Source organism: Pleurodeles waltl, chromosome 5 (assembly GCF_031143425.1).
Source record: "Pleurodeles waltl isolate 20211129_DDA chromosome 5, aPleWal1.hap1.20221129, whole genome shotgun sequence".
In the NCBI taxonomy this organism is placed as follows: domain Eukaryota; kingdom Metazoa; phylum Chordata; class Amphibia; order Caudata; family Salamandridae; genus Pleurodeles; species Pleurodeles waltl.
The window spans coordinates 666,483,235-666,497,869 of NC_090444.1; the positions used below are offsets into that span (position 1 = coordinate 666,483,235).

The 14,635-nt window shown below is 44.4% G+C and overlaps 1 protein-coding gene across 1 annotated transcript in view; it reads right to left on the reverse strand.

Annotated features, from left to right (window-relative positions):
- Positions 1-14,635, reverse strand: part of HDAC2 (histone deacetylase 2) — a 169,529-nt gene that overhangs the window by 120,802 nt on the left and 34,092 nt on the right. The window contains exon 4 of the mRNA XM_069234546.1: positions 11,779-11,853. Within this exon, the coding sequence (XP_069090647.1) occupies positions 11,779-11,853 (75 nt within the window). The remainder of the gene's footprint in view (positions 1-11,778; positions 11,854-14,635) is intronic.

Sequence of the window (14,635 nt, forward strand, 5' to 3'; positions counted from 1 at the left end):
AGCTGCTCCTTGGTGTAGGTAGACAGAAGGGTGACAGCGACAGCAAAGGGAAAACACTGGACTACACACCCATGGGAAAATGGATCTGACCTAAGGTAGTCACACTAGGGGTTACTATATAAACGACATCGAGAGAGGGGTTCAGCCATCTTAGGAGTGGGCATAATAGAGCACTCAGGGCCACACATCACAGGAAGTTGTGAGCAGGCGGGAGGTATCCAGGTAGCCCACCGGCTAGTAACCGCAACCTCCCCTAAGGACACTTTCTGGGCATAAAAGAGGCACCCATGGCCCCCAGAGCTCAGAGCTCACCTGGATTGCAAAAAAGGACTAAAGAAGAACTGCGCAGCTGACCTGGGACCTGGCAGGGAAGAGGCTGCACCTCAGTTGGACTGTGCCTGCTGCTCCTTGGGATAGCAAAGAAAGGACTGTGCCGGTGGTGTCTTGCTCACGGAGAAGTCATCCCTTTAGTAATAACAAAATAAAAACCCCGGGGGGGAACAAACTATCCACCACTCAGTCAACTACACAATCAACACAACTACCAATGATCAGTCAAGATAAAGGAAATATCTCAAAAATATAATTTAATAATTAATCCCATAAACACATAAATAAAATGCCTCCTAAGAAGACAAATACTCAGAATAGTACTTCAACCAGTCAATAGCAACACAAAAATGGGAGACAAGACACAAGATAGATTCCCCTAGTCTATTGTTTTGTACTGTCCAAAGTTTGGCATCTATTGTCCAATTGATTTGTATTTTAAATCTCCAAATCTATTTTAGACAGTTCCAATTGGTCCAGTAATTTTAACAAGCGTTTTGACGCTCCCATTTTTAGGGTTGCCGCCTTAGGAAGGCTAATCAGCAGGTCATCCTGTCTTCTCAGATAGGCTTTTGTTCTGGGCCTCCTGAGAGCAAAAGGCTCTCACCCTAGGGAGCCAGAACCATGTCACGGGTGGCAGGCTGGCGGAAAACAGTCAGCAAGCACATCAGAGGCTGGTAGGTTTTCAGGGGACACCTCCAAGGTGTCCTCTGGGTACATGTACTGATAAATCCATCACTGGAACCAGTGCAGGTTTATCAATATTAGATGTTTGAGCTGCAGCGCAAATTGTGCCACCCTAAGGGATCCCTCAGATGACAGACTGCTTTTGCAGGCTACGTATCTTGGTGCAGACCAAAACGAAAACATGGCATGTTCAACATCCCTGTGCGCAATGTCCCCTAACACTGCATGCAAGTCAACCCTACAGCAGGCCTTCCAGCCCTAAGGCAGGGTGCATTATATTACATGTGTGGACATCTTTGTTGACTCTAGGCATGGTAAATGATCAGGAAAGCCATTTAAGTACATGTGCTGGACACTGGTCAATACGAGTTCCCCAGCTACATGATGGCTTCACTGAAACCAGGGATGTTGGAGGTCAAACATCTTGTAGTAGTAAGCCCCCACTAATAATTCCAGCAATTGATTTATTAATAACTGCACCCAGAGGGCACCTTCAAGATGCCCCCTGAATAACCTACCAACTACCAGTGAGCTGGCCGACTGGTTTTGACCAGCGTGTCTCCGCAAACACGTTTTTGACCCTCAAAGGTGAGAGCAAATGCTCTCGGAAGGCCAGGAGTAAAGCCTGATCTGACAAGGGTGTTCCACAACCTTTCAAACAGGATGACCTCCAAATCTGCATTTTAAGGCAGGGAGCTTCAAAGAGCCCGCCACCTTTGGTATGCAAATCTGGCTTCCCCCAGTGGTGAGGGGATGCCGACCCCCCTGGCCCAGGGCCCATTTGGTGCCTGGACAGGCAGGAAAAATTAGTAGTCAAAGAGGCGTGTCCACCTTCAGGACAGTTTCACCCCTAAGGTGAGCTAACTGATGTGGACACGAAAACTGAAAATTTGGCATCTTGGTGAAACCAGAACTAGGAACTCTGGCACAGGGTTATGCCCACTTCCCACAGGAAGTGGTCATATAATGGACATAATGATCCTAGGGTTATGCAGCCCATTGGCTATTACCCTTCACTTCCCTAATGCCCCTAAATCTAAAATTTGCGGGAGCCACTGGCACCAGAAAAGCAGATCCTGCCAACCTGAAAGAAGACGACGGACGCTAAAGAGTCGCAAAAGCAAGAATAGAAGACCAGCAACTGACTTGGCCCTAGCCCACCAGCCTGCCTCCAGTCCTCCACGATTGCGCCGAAGACTACTTATCCTGCAACTGCCTGTGCCTCCAAAAACCTGGGAGGACTGCCAGCCTTCAACCAAGACCCAAGAGCTCCCAAGGAGTAACTGAGCTACTTCCCTACATCCTGCAGGCACCCCAGAAAAACTGTGAGGACTCCAGATTGCCAAAACCTGACACTGGAAAGCACCACCACACCCATGCCCCCTAGCATGAGCTGAAGTGAGCCAGTTGTGCCACCATGGTCGCAAAACCCTCCAGAGACAAACTTCACCTTGGGTTTGCCAATTGTGGACTTCAAGACGCTGCCTGCAGCATCTTTATGCAGTCCCCCATCTACAGCAAGTGACCTGGTTACAAAAACCCGACACCTCAGGACATCTCTGCACCTGGGCGCCCCGGACCAAGGAGAAGAGGACCAAAGGTGTCCCCCAGCATCACAGGACTTGAATCCCCTTGTTGGTTCAGCTGCACTGGTCCCTCCAGTCCCAACGTACAGCAACTTTCTGACCAAACCAATCCCCATTTTCTTCAACGGGGCACCCGTTGGTGAACTGCACCTCTGCACCAGGCTGCCCCAGTGCCTCCTCAGGTGATCTGTTGGTATAGCCTAGGACCCTGCCCCATACTCACCGTAAGTCCAGAAGATATATGTCTTGTAAGTCGCTTCTGAATACCAGTTTGAAGTACGTTTTTCCTCCACAGGGTAACATTGCTGCTTTAGAAAATTACACTAAGTGTTGTCTTATCAAAAATGTAGGAATTTCTCTTTTAAAATGTACTTACCAGATGGTGATGATTTTGGTGCCTAATATTATATTAAGGTACATATTATATTTATAAATTGGTGTGGCTCTCCTTATTGAGTTGTGTGCATCATTTCTTGACTGTGTGCCTATAGCGAAAGTTTAACCTAAAGCTGTTTGACCACACTACCCCCCAATAGAGCACTTTGGGATTACTGGAGACCCCTGTCCACTTATATGGAAAAAAGAAACTGCGGTCCTTTGATAACTTGGCAAAAATGTATGGGGTAGGCCCCAGTCAATTTCTGCTATACAGTGCGCTTGTACAACAAGCGAATGACTAATGGAAAACCAAGGGTGTGAAAAACACTACCTCACAACCACTACAAGTAGTGCTGACACACATTACTCCTAGAGAGGTGGTTAACTGTCTGTATTCAACACCTTTTGCAATCAGCAGAGTCAAACACAAGATACATAAAGAAATGGTGGAAACGACTGAGAAACGAGTTGAGAGAGACACAGTGGGCAAAATGTCTTGGACATATTAAGTGAACTTCAGAAAACTCAAGATAGACACACGCAATTCAACTACATACATCATACCTACCTACCTCTAAAATGCGGAAGACACATGTACCCAGGAGTATCCACTTACTGCCCTAAATGTGATGAGAATGATGCTGACTTCTTTGCACATGATGTGGTGCTGCTCGACAGTGTGTCTATTCTGGGGATGAAGTGCTTAAGAGTTTGACTGAGGTTTGGGGCGGCTCATACTAAAAGATACCAAAACATGCCTTTGTGGCCAGATGGCCTGTCTTAAGCCATCCAAATTTGCCTGCTCCTTGATAGATCTAGCATTAATTTTAGCATAACAACGTATTACTATGGCCTCGGAGACAGCAATCACACCCTCAAATCCAGATTGGTGGATAGAGGTCTTAAAATGGGCGTATGTGGAGGTTGCTGCGTTGTGAAATCCCTCCGGCAGGGGAGAGCATTTTTCATTATGGGATACCTACCTAGAAAAGGTGGAAACAAAGTCAGACATACACCCGCCTTATGGTAACAAGCTAACAAGGGTGCATAAATGCATAACATGACTGCATAGTGCACTGACACACAATAGTATGATCTTCATAAATTACACTGTAGGGAACCCAAAGGTATTCTACATAGCATTAGACAGACTGGTACAAATGGTATGGGTACTGGGCATTACGCCATAACTTTGGTTGAGAGAAACTAACTGTATTTGCAATCGTTGTTTTGTTTTACACTTTTTGTTTTTGTTTTTTCTCTCTCAGTTTTTTGCACTGTTTTTCAACTATCTTCATGTAGTTCAAATATTTTTGCACTCTTTGATAGACAATGTAACAGATGTGAATCTACCGTTAACGGTCACAACCACATAAGTGCTGTTGAACGTAACATAGCGAACTCCATCATATACAGGAAAACTGGAAACACCGAGTGTATGATCTTATATTAACATGCATTCCGTCTCTTGCATGAAAATCTTAATAACAGCATTAAAAATGCAAGCAAAAAAAAAAAAAAAAATCATAAAACCCAGTTCTCCAAGAAGGAGAGCATGTTGACTAGGAACCATTCTAATAAATGTGATGGTAACTTGAGGCCAGTATCCTTGGGAACAGCACATGAACCACCAGAAGTTATTCAAATCTGGGCAAGCTGATAACCAGCTCAACAGTGAACTGCCCGCTCAGTGAAACCACCTTGAAGCACTTTTCAGAGTCTTTACTTTGCTAACCTCCCCTCAGTTTTGGTCTCGAACATTTTTGTTCAATTAAAAATAGATTCCGGCAACCCAGTCTACCTGTGCCTTCCTAAGAAATCCTTCCTCTTCTGCAATGGATTCAAAATGTCTCATTTAGGATTTCTCCTAGGCTTAAAAATGTTTGCTCTTGTGTGATGGCACCATCAGCAGCCGCATGGGTCCTGGTGCATAAGAGGACCTTACTGATAACAGCCTGCATTGGCATCACATCTTTTATACGGAGAGCCCTAAAATCTTGACTTCTACATTTGCCAAACATATTCAAAAGAATAACTTAAGATCAGCCAGACAACATCAGCTTTCTGTGTTTACATTTAAGCACACAAAGTGGGGAAGACGGCTTTCAGAGTCTAAGGTGGTGTAAAGGGCAGGGCCTGTATCCCTTTTGACATTTTAATGAGAACAAGGTCACCTCAAAATTCGAAAAGATTAGACATTTGGCTGCTTCAGCAGTAGGTCCACTGCTGTAGCCATGTAAACATTCCTTATCTGTAGTGCCTAGAAAGTCATACATCAGAATCTATGTTGCCCATAACAAATACCCAAAAGTTAATAATGGACAGTGATAGTGTGGTCTATAATAAGTGTCAATTTACTTGTAGACACAAAGACAATACACATGGCTTTGGTCACAAAGACAGGAAATATATACAGATGGGTGAAACATTCTGTTCCACCAGCAGAGTTCGCAGAGGTATGTCCACCCTGTGCTCCACTTGGAGTGCGGAGTTCCAGCAAAACTCGCCAACCGCCAGAGTTTCTTCTCAGGTGCAGCTCACAAACGTTAACAATCGGTGAGCAAGAGTGAGAATTTGGGTCCCTAGTGTGATTTTATGGGTGCTAGAACGACTCCTGGCGAGATTTCTCAACGCAGGCGGTGGAATCAGGGCACAGCCGTTCGTGTTGAGGAAGATGCCGCTAGCCGAGCGGCAGAAAGCAGCACCCTCTGGCGTGCCTCGTGGTTGTGTTCACACTAATTCTAAACTGTGGAACAAGCCCCTGGTGCTAAACATCAGCACGTGCAGAGCAACATGCCTGAATTTGGCCCATGGGGCTCAGCGGACGCTCGAGGACCTTTTATATAACTCTGCAGGATTACACGACATGAAACTCTGCGAGTTCCACCCAGGCCTTGAAAAATACCCTAAAAAAGAAATTGTATGTAATCTGTAGTGACGTCTGCACATAGTTTATTAGGGTTATCATAGGCTATCAATTGTTGGGAACAAGCTTGTCATTTTGTCTTGGGAAATCAGACAAACAATACTTCCCTGTAAAATACAGTACTGCAGCTTGGATAGTTGATGGTGAATTAAATTTAAAACAGAAGCACTGTGGATCACTGCTTGGCATCACACCCATCACATTGAATAAAACTCAATGAAAAACTAAATTGCTTCTAGGTACTTAAGAGAATGGTCAGGAGCAGAGGTAGCCTACATTATCAAGCACTTTGTTGTTAATTTAGAGAGAAGTTTCACTACAAATATAACACTAAGTCAATACTCCTAGTGGGAAATTAAAGGGAAAACTGACTGTTCTTTTCCAGTCACTACAGGAGCCTCATTACAAACACTCCCATAATCAGTGCTCAGAATGGGAAAGTATAACAAAAACAGAGCAATGTTTTCCCAATCACCAGAGGCTAGGAGAGGCAAATCATGGGAATAGAAAAGTCAACATGCAGCATTTCTAGTACTGTAGTTGCTGGTATGCCTCCTTTCCCCTTATAGGATGTCCTGTAGGAGCAAAACCACTAGAATAAGAGTAGAAACACATAACATGCTCCGCTCTGGCCCCCTTGTGCACTCTTTAGTCCTCTTACTTTCTATTTACACAGAGGGCACAGACACTGAGTGGTACAGTGTGAGGGGCAAGAATACACTACCAGTAGAAAAGCACTACATAACTAAATCGCTTCTTGGTGCTCTTGGAGAGGTTTCACAGTAAGGGCTATTGTTGGATGCTCTGATGAAATCCGTATTATGCTGCAGAAGTTACATTACCATGATGTTCTATTTCAAAGTGCATTAATGTTTTATAACTTACACTTGCATTGTGTGATGATATATACGTCTAATGATGCAGCAGTGTTGCTGCGCGCATTGCAGGGGATTACAGACACATTGTGCTGTGCTGCTTGGCTTCCGAATTCCAATAGGACATTTATTACAATACGGAGGATGAACCAGGTAATCATAGTCCAAGAGGAAATCCTTCTCGTGTCCCGCCTGCTTGTGCTTGGTTAGCAGTGCTTTATGTGCTTTCGCAAATTAAAGCCTTAGGGGTCTGCGATGAGAGTTAAAAAAGGAAGGCTTTAGATTTGCTCTGAAGCTCTTTAAACTTACATGTGCAGCAGAGGAGGGAGATCACTACATAAGGGAGGTCAGTGAGTGGGCGGCATCAATTCCATCTTGATTTGCAGTTGGTTGTTGTAAAGAAATGGCTCCCTGTTGCAGTTACCCCCCACTTTTTGCCTGATACTGATGCTGACTTGACTGAGAAGTGTGCTGGGACCCTGCTAACCAGGCCCCAGCACCAGTGTTCTTTCATCTAAAAAGTACCATTGTTTCCACAATTGGCACAACCCTGGCACCTAAGTAAGTCCCTTGTAACTGGTACCCTGGTACCAAGGGCCCTGATGCCAGGGAAGGTCTCTAAGGGCTGCAGCATGTCTTATGCCACCCTAGGGACCTCTCACTCAGCACAGACACACTGCTTGCCAGCTTGTGTGTGCTGGTGGGGAGAAAATGACTAAGTCGACATGGCACTCCCCTCAGGGTGCCATGCCAACCTCACACTGCCTGTGGCATAGGTAAGTCACCCCTCTAGCAGGCCTTACAGCCCTAAGGCAGGGTGCACTATACCACAGGTGAGGGCATATGTGCATGAGCACTATGCCCCTACAGTGTCTAAGCAAAACCTTAGACATTGTAAGTGCAGGGTAGCCATAAGAGTATATGGTCTGGGAGTCTGTCAAAAACGAACTCCACAGCTCCATAATGGCTACACTGAATACTAGGAAGTTTAGTATCAAACTTCTCAGAATAATAAACCCACACTGATGCCAGTGTTGGATTTATTAAAAAATGCACACAGAGGGCATCTTAGAGATGCCCCCTGTAATTTACCCAATTGTTCAGTGCAGGACTGACTGGTCTGTGCCAGCCTGCTGCTGAGAGACGAGTTTCTGACCCCATGCGGTGAGAGCCTTTGTGCTCTCTGAGGACAGAAACAAAGCCTGCTCTGGGTGGAGATGCTTCACACCTCCCCCCTGCAGGAACTGTAACACCTAGCAGTGAGCTTCAAAGGCTCAAGCTTCCTGTTACAATGCCCCAGGGCACTCCAGCTAGTGGAGATGCCCGCCCCCTGGACCCAGCCCCCACTTTTGGCGGCAAGTCCAGGAGAGATAATGAGAAAAACAAGGAGGAGTCACTGGCCAGTCAGGACAGCCCCTAAGGTGTCCTGAGCTGAGGTGACTGACTTTTAGAAATCCTCCATCTTGTAGAAGGAGGATTCCCCCAATAGGGATAGGAATGTGACCCCCTCCCCTTGGGAGGAGGCACAAAGAGGGTGTACCCACCCTCAGGGCTAGTAGCCATTGGCTACTAACCCCCCAGACCTAAACACGCCCTTAAATTTAGTATTTAAGGGCTCCCCTGAACCTAAGAATTTAGATTCCTGCAACTTACAGAAGAAGAGGACTGCTGAGCTGAAAAACCCCTGCAGAAGAAGAAAGAAGACACCAACTGCTTTGGCCCCAGTCCTACCGGCCTGTCTCCTGTCTTCTAAAGAAACCTGCTCCAGCGACGCTTTCCCCAGGACCAGCGACCTCTGAATCCTCAGAGGACTGCCCTGCTTCAAGAGGAACCAGAAACTCCCGAGGACAGCGGCCCTGTTCCAAAAAGACTGCAACTTTGTTTCAGAGGAGCAGATTTAAAGACCCCTGCAAATCCCCGCAAGAAGCGTGAGACTTGCCACACTGCACCCGGCGACCCCAACTCGACTGGTGGAGAACCAACACCTCAGGGAAGACCCTCCGGCGACTCAGAGACCGTGAGTAACCAAAGTCGTCTCCCCTGAGCCCCCACAGCGACGCCTGCAGAGGGAATCCCGAGGCTCCCCCTGACCGCGACTGCCCGACTCTAAAATCCCGACGGCTGGAAAAGACCCTGCACCCGCAGCCCCCAGCACCTGAAGGATCGGAACTTCAGTGCAGGAGTGACCCCCAGGAGGCCCTCTCCCTTGCCCAGGTGGTGGCTACCCCGAGGAGCCCCCCCCTTGCCTGCCTGCACCGCTGAAGAGACCCCTTGGTCTCCCATTGATTTACATTGCGAACCCGACGCTTGTTTGCACACTGCACCCGGCCGCACCAGTGCCGCTGAGGGTGTACTTTTTGTGTGAGCTTGTGTCCCTCCCGGTGCCCTACAAAACCCCCCTGGTCTGCCCCCCGAAGACGCGGGTACTTACCTGCTGGCAGACTGGAACCGGGGCACCCCCTTCTTTCCATTGAAGCCTATGCGTTTTGGGCACCACTTTGAACTCTGCACCTGACTGGCCCTGAGCTGCTGGTGTGGTGACTTTGGGGTTGCTCTGAACCCCCAACGGTGGGCTACCTTGGACCCCAATTTGAACCCCGTAGGTGGTTTACTTACCTGCAAGAACTAACATTACTTTACCTCCCCCAGGAACTGTGAAAATTGCACTGTGTCCACTTTTAAAACAGCTAAATGTGTTTTATGGAAAAAGTATATATGCTATTGTGATTATTCAAAGTTCCTAAAGTACTTACCTGCAATACCTTTCAAATGAGATATTACATGTAGAATTTGAACCTGTGGTTCTTAAAATAAACTAAGAAAATATATTTTTCTATAACAAAACCTATTGGCCTGGATTTGTCTCGGAGTGTGTGTTCCTCATTTATTGCCTGTGTGTATGTACAACAAATGCTTAACACTACTCCTTTGATAAGCCTACTGCTCGACCACACTACCACAAAATAGAGCATTAGTATTATCTCTTTTTGCCACTATCTTACCTCTAAGGGGAACCCTTGGACTCTGTGCATACTATTCCTTACTTTGAAATAGTGCATACAAAGCCAACTTCCTACAGTTGTGCTAATGATTTATGATGTTGGCCTGGGAAAAGGCGAGAGGGGGTTGAAAGAGGTAGCATTTGACTTTTTTCTTCAAGTAGGCAGATGCAGACCCTTCAATGCTTTTGTAGGCGAGCCCTTGTATTTTGAAACAGATTCTTCCATGCAAAGGAATTTGCCGTTGTTTTAAGAGGTAGGGCTGATACAGCCCCAGAATTATATGTACATCTGTATTTTAAGCATTCTATAGTACGCTTAATTTGATATGTACGTAGGACAATATGATGCAGGCGCCAACTAGGACACCTACAACCTGTGTGCTCGAATTTTGAGCAGTTTCATTTGGTGGAAGGATAGGAGTACTCTTCCCATCACAGAACCGAATTTCATGTACACTTAACAAAACACACCCAAGTTCCTATGGAACCATTTCCCCCAGAGAACATGAGGACGGGCTCAATGTGCTGATCGGTTTGAAAAAGCAGAATTGGCCTGTAATCAGTATTGCACTTTTGGGTCCAATGAGTTTTAAGCAGTTTCAATTACTTTGATATTATTAGTTACTGTACTATTGTCTTTTTTACCTTAATTTTGAAGTTGATTTTAAAGTCGATGGGGAGTCACTCTGAGGAGTTCTACAAGATGCTCTATGTAGCTACTGATCAGGAGAGGAGGTAAGAGTATTGGGCGGTGCAAGACCAGACTGAGCTGGGTGGGTAGAGGAGGTAACCAAGTGTAACATTTTGGCTGTGTTCTTCAAGCCAGAATGTGAAGCACTTGATTGCAAACACATATACACTGGAGCCAGTGTAGGAGGATGATATGGTCCTTCCTACAGAAGGTGGAAGTTAAGTCCACAAGTATCAACAACCTGAAAATCCTTAAGCAGGCCATTCCATACATTTTCCAGAGTTTTCTTTATTCCAAATGTTTTTAAGTGGCTATGAACTGGGTTATGACAATTTTCTCTAGGATTCTGGAGTTTCAAGAGAGTTCTACAATAGTTATTTGTACTTAGAGGGTCAAAGGGCTAGAGGTCGCTATTTAGAGTGACGGGTGCACAAAGGCCTCTCCTCCTGAGTGTAGGGATCTGTTAACAAATGAGGATGATATCAGAGCTGCTGCTTCCTCTGCAAACGTGGCAGCAATCGAAGTAAGCCATGGATCCCCGGAGTCTAATGATATTTATTCCAGTTTTTGACAAACCACAAATACATGCCAACAAAAACATTCATCAACGAATATGTAATGAGGTGCAAAGTATATCATTCAGAAGATGACTATGGTAAGCAAGCTGAGATGGAAGGGGCACAACACATTGATCAGTTAATGGTATTACATCTTTCTCTTTTAGATAAGGAATTTTAGTGACAACTTATTCTTGAATCTGAGCAACATGGTGTGTTCGGGATGTATCTTGCAGTGTGCAGTGATAACGTAAACGGTTTAGTAGATCAGAGCCATTGATAAGCTGGCTATTTTTATTCAATGTTGGAGGATTATGCATAGTTAGTAGCTTTTTATATGGAAGGTGCTTTTGGATAGGGCGTCTAGTTTGAAATTGTTGCACTGGTCTAAGAGTTCTTGTGATGAAGCAATGAAACTGCTCTACAGTCAGAAGCTAAAGTTACTCTTTTTTGGGATGTTGAAGGATACAAGGGAAGTGGTTGGCTAACCAAACCGAAGTCTTTAATAAAGGTCTCAGTAGGTCCTGGTGAGTAGTAGCATAAAAAGGTTTGGGGAGAGACATGTATGAAGTATTCTATTTACTATGTGGTAACATAACGGAGGGAGATTTTGTGCAGACAGTGAAATTGTGAACCATGTCTATCCTCTACCCCCTCCTAAACTGCAAGAACCATAGAACAATGCATTTAACAAACAACAGATTAACAATGGCATAAGAGCAGCCTAGCAAAAAATACACATCTTACCGACAGAGCCTCCAGTTGACAACTGACAGAATTCAAAAAGTCCATCAAACACTGGGCAGTCTTCCCCAACATTGACTGTGAATAAAAACAAATTAAGTATCCGAAATTCGCCAGAAAGTATCAAGAATACAATTAATAACATGATCAAGACTGCGCAAATATCTAAATGCGAGGGGCCCAGTCAAACCGTGTGAGGTAAAATAAGAGAATAAGTGCACATCTTAAAGTGGAATGGTATTTGTGAAGATCAAAGCCACAGTAGGATAACCTGCTTTCACAGCTATATGTCAATGAATTGCTGAAACCAGGTGCGTATACACACCCACACACACACCATTTACATGCACTGTAAGAGGGCATGACAACAGATTCTTCGTGTTGATATAAAAGCTCCTTGATTCCCTCCCCAATACATGCTCCAGATACCTGCACACAAATGTGCCCCTTTCTCTCCACTCTGATTATTTGTTTTTTTCCTGTGGTCAAATCCTTTGCTGTTCCACTGTGCTGCTTGCTCTGGCCTTTGTCACCCACATTGTCCCTCATCACTTGCCCATGCAACCTTTGTCTCCTCTTTGCATTCTGCATCTCAAATCGGTCCATCGCCCACCAAGTTTCTAAAATCTCCATCTTTAAGTCAGATGTGCCACTAGTCAGGCTGCATTGAGCACTGCGTTCACAGTGTCTTTGATGATACCTTTCCATGTCTTTGAATAGTGCCATATGTATTCATCTGGCAAAGTGCTGGGTTTGTGCGATCACTGTTTTCATGTCTTAATATTCATGACTGAGGATTCATTCTCCAAATTCTTGCAACCCACTGCAAATTAAGACTCCTAATATTGTTAATGCTGTTTAGTATGTATACCTCATAAAATTTAGCAATTAGTAATCCAGCCCCTGTCCCATGAAGGAATAAGCGATACAATTACAAAAATGCATCACCTTATCAAATTGAACTTTGTGTCAAAATACAACAACCAATTGGCCTGTCTTATGTTCCTTCTAAGCTACAACCAGTTATTTACAATAAAAGCTGCCTCCCCCAGACAGATTCCAGTTTTCCTAATGGTTACCACTTGACCACGGAAGTTGGTAACCTTTCAATATTTTTCTACAACCCAAATACAGAGTGACAGCCAATGATTTATACATTTCCTCGCCTAAACCTCCTTGGCTGGCCCATTTTTCATGCAATTTCGAAGGAACTGCATAACTGGCGCTGAGACATACAAATATTTATAACTTGCAATGCTACTTTGGTATATTGCAGGTTTTTTTTTTTGTACCCATCTCAAAGCCCACCACTACACCCATTGCAGATTTGTTTGAGGGAGAACCTCCGCATGTCTTTGTCCCCATTATCATGAAAGCCTTTTTTGTCATATTGGTTATGAGTAGGAAAAACAAGTCAGGTGCCAAGATGGTATCTTGTGAGTCTGTCCCTTACTTCCGTCTATCAAAGATCACAGTTGGGACTGTGACCGTGGTTGAAAAGAATGGCTTAGGAGGTGGGGGTCACTCAACCTAGCTCCAACACTCCGACTCGAGCTCATACACTTCCACAATAAGATCCCATGCTTCCTTCTGGCCGTGGCCTCTGCAGTCCCCTCAAATCGGCCAACAAAACTACATACACTCCTGACTTGGGGATGAAAAACTCGAAGGACCTGTGTATCCGAATCAAAACAATGAGGCAAAGGTAGCTTCAAGATACTGCAGCACTAAACTCTGGAAGGATGCATTTCTTAAACCGCTGTGTCAATATAGAGATGTATCACCTGGTGAAGCAAACCACAAACCCATGTTTGAATGAAATGTCACCAGATCATCATCATCTCTGATAAGGACAAAATTTAAATACATGAATATATATATATATATATATAAAAAAAAAGCAAACGCACGCACTGTTTGGTGACGCTTCTTTAACTCTTAGGAGAAATCTTTGTAATCACTTACTGAAATAGGTATGTGCTATACATTTTTAGCTGAAAGGGAAAACTTCGAATGATACTATGTCCCACAAGAATTCCCACTGCACACATTATAATGCCTTTTTGTGTCCACAAAGAGGGAGTGTAAGGTCTGAAACCCAACTAGTGTGCATGGTTTCTTTGTGGCCTACCACCAACAAAGACATTTTGGATTCTATGAATTGAGGCAAGCAGGGATTTATTTAACAGGTAGCACTTCTGAAAAGAGGTTTAAAAATAGCTAGGAGGGGAAGATATTAGACAAAATAATGGGAATATTTTATTAGGTTTAAGAATCACTGCCATTAATGATTCTCCATTATCCTAGGCTGCTCCTATCCCATTAACAATATTATTAAATTGAAAGTTAAGAGGTGGACAACAGAAATGAAATGCAGATTTCCCATTCCTCTGCATAAGTACAGTTATAATCGTGGTGTCAATCTACATCCAGGAGTGCTGCTTCATCATCAGTTAGGCTCTTTCAAGAGCTCCATTTATGCTATACAAATCGACTCCTGTGCCTGCAATTCTTGTAGAACTTAAAAACATTTTTCATTTCTTTGTGCTTAGTACAATGATAACTGATGGCGGGGTCCTCAATTATGGTTATTGTGTTCCACATTTTTTTTTTTTTTAATCAAGTAAAATTTGGCCACATATTTTCTTCACATTGTTCACGATTATGTTGCAAGCTTCTGACCCTTACCACGACTGTCCTTTCTATCAAGCTTGAAAAGGATAATTTTGAAGTTCCTAATCTTGCCTTTAATTCTATCTACAATCTAAGGACTACCTAAGGTTACCTCAATTATTCAATCAATGAATTGCCAATTCTCCCGGCTGCAGCTCCCATCTCCTTCCCCTCTCACCTCTTCCTT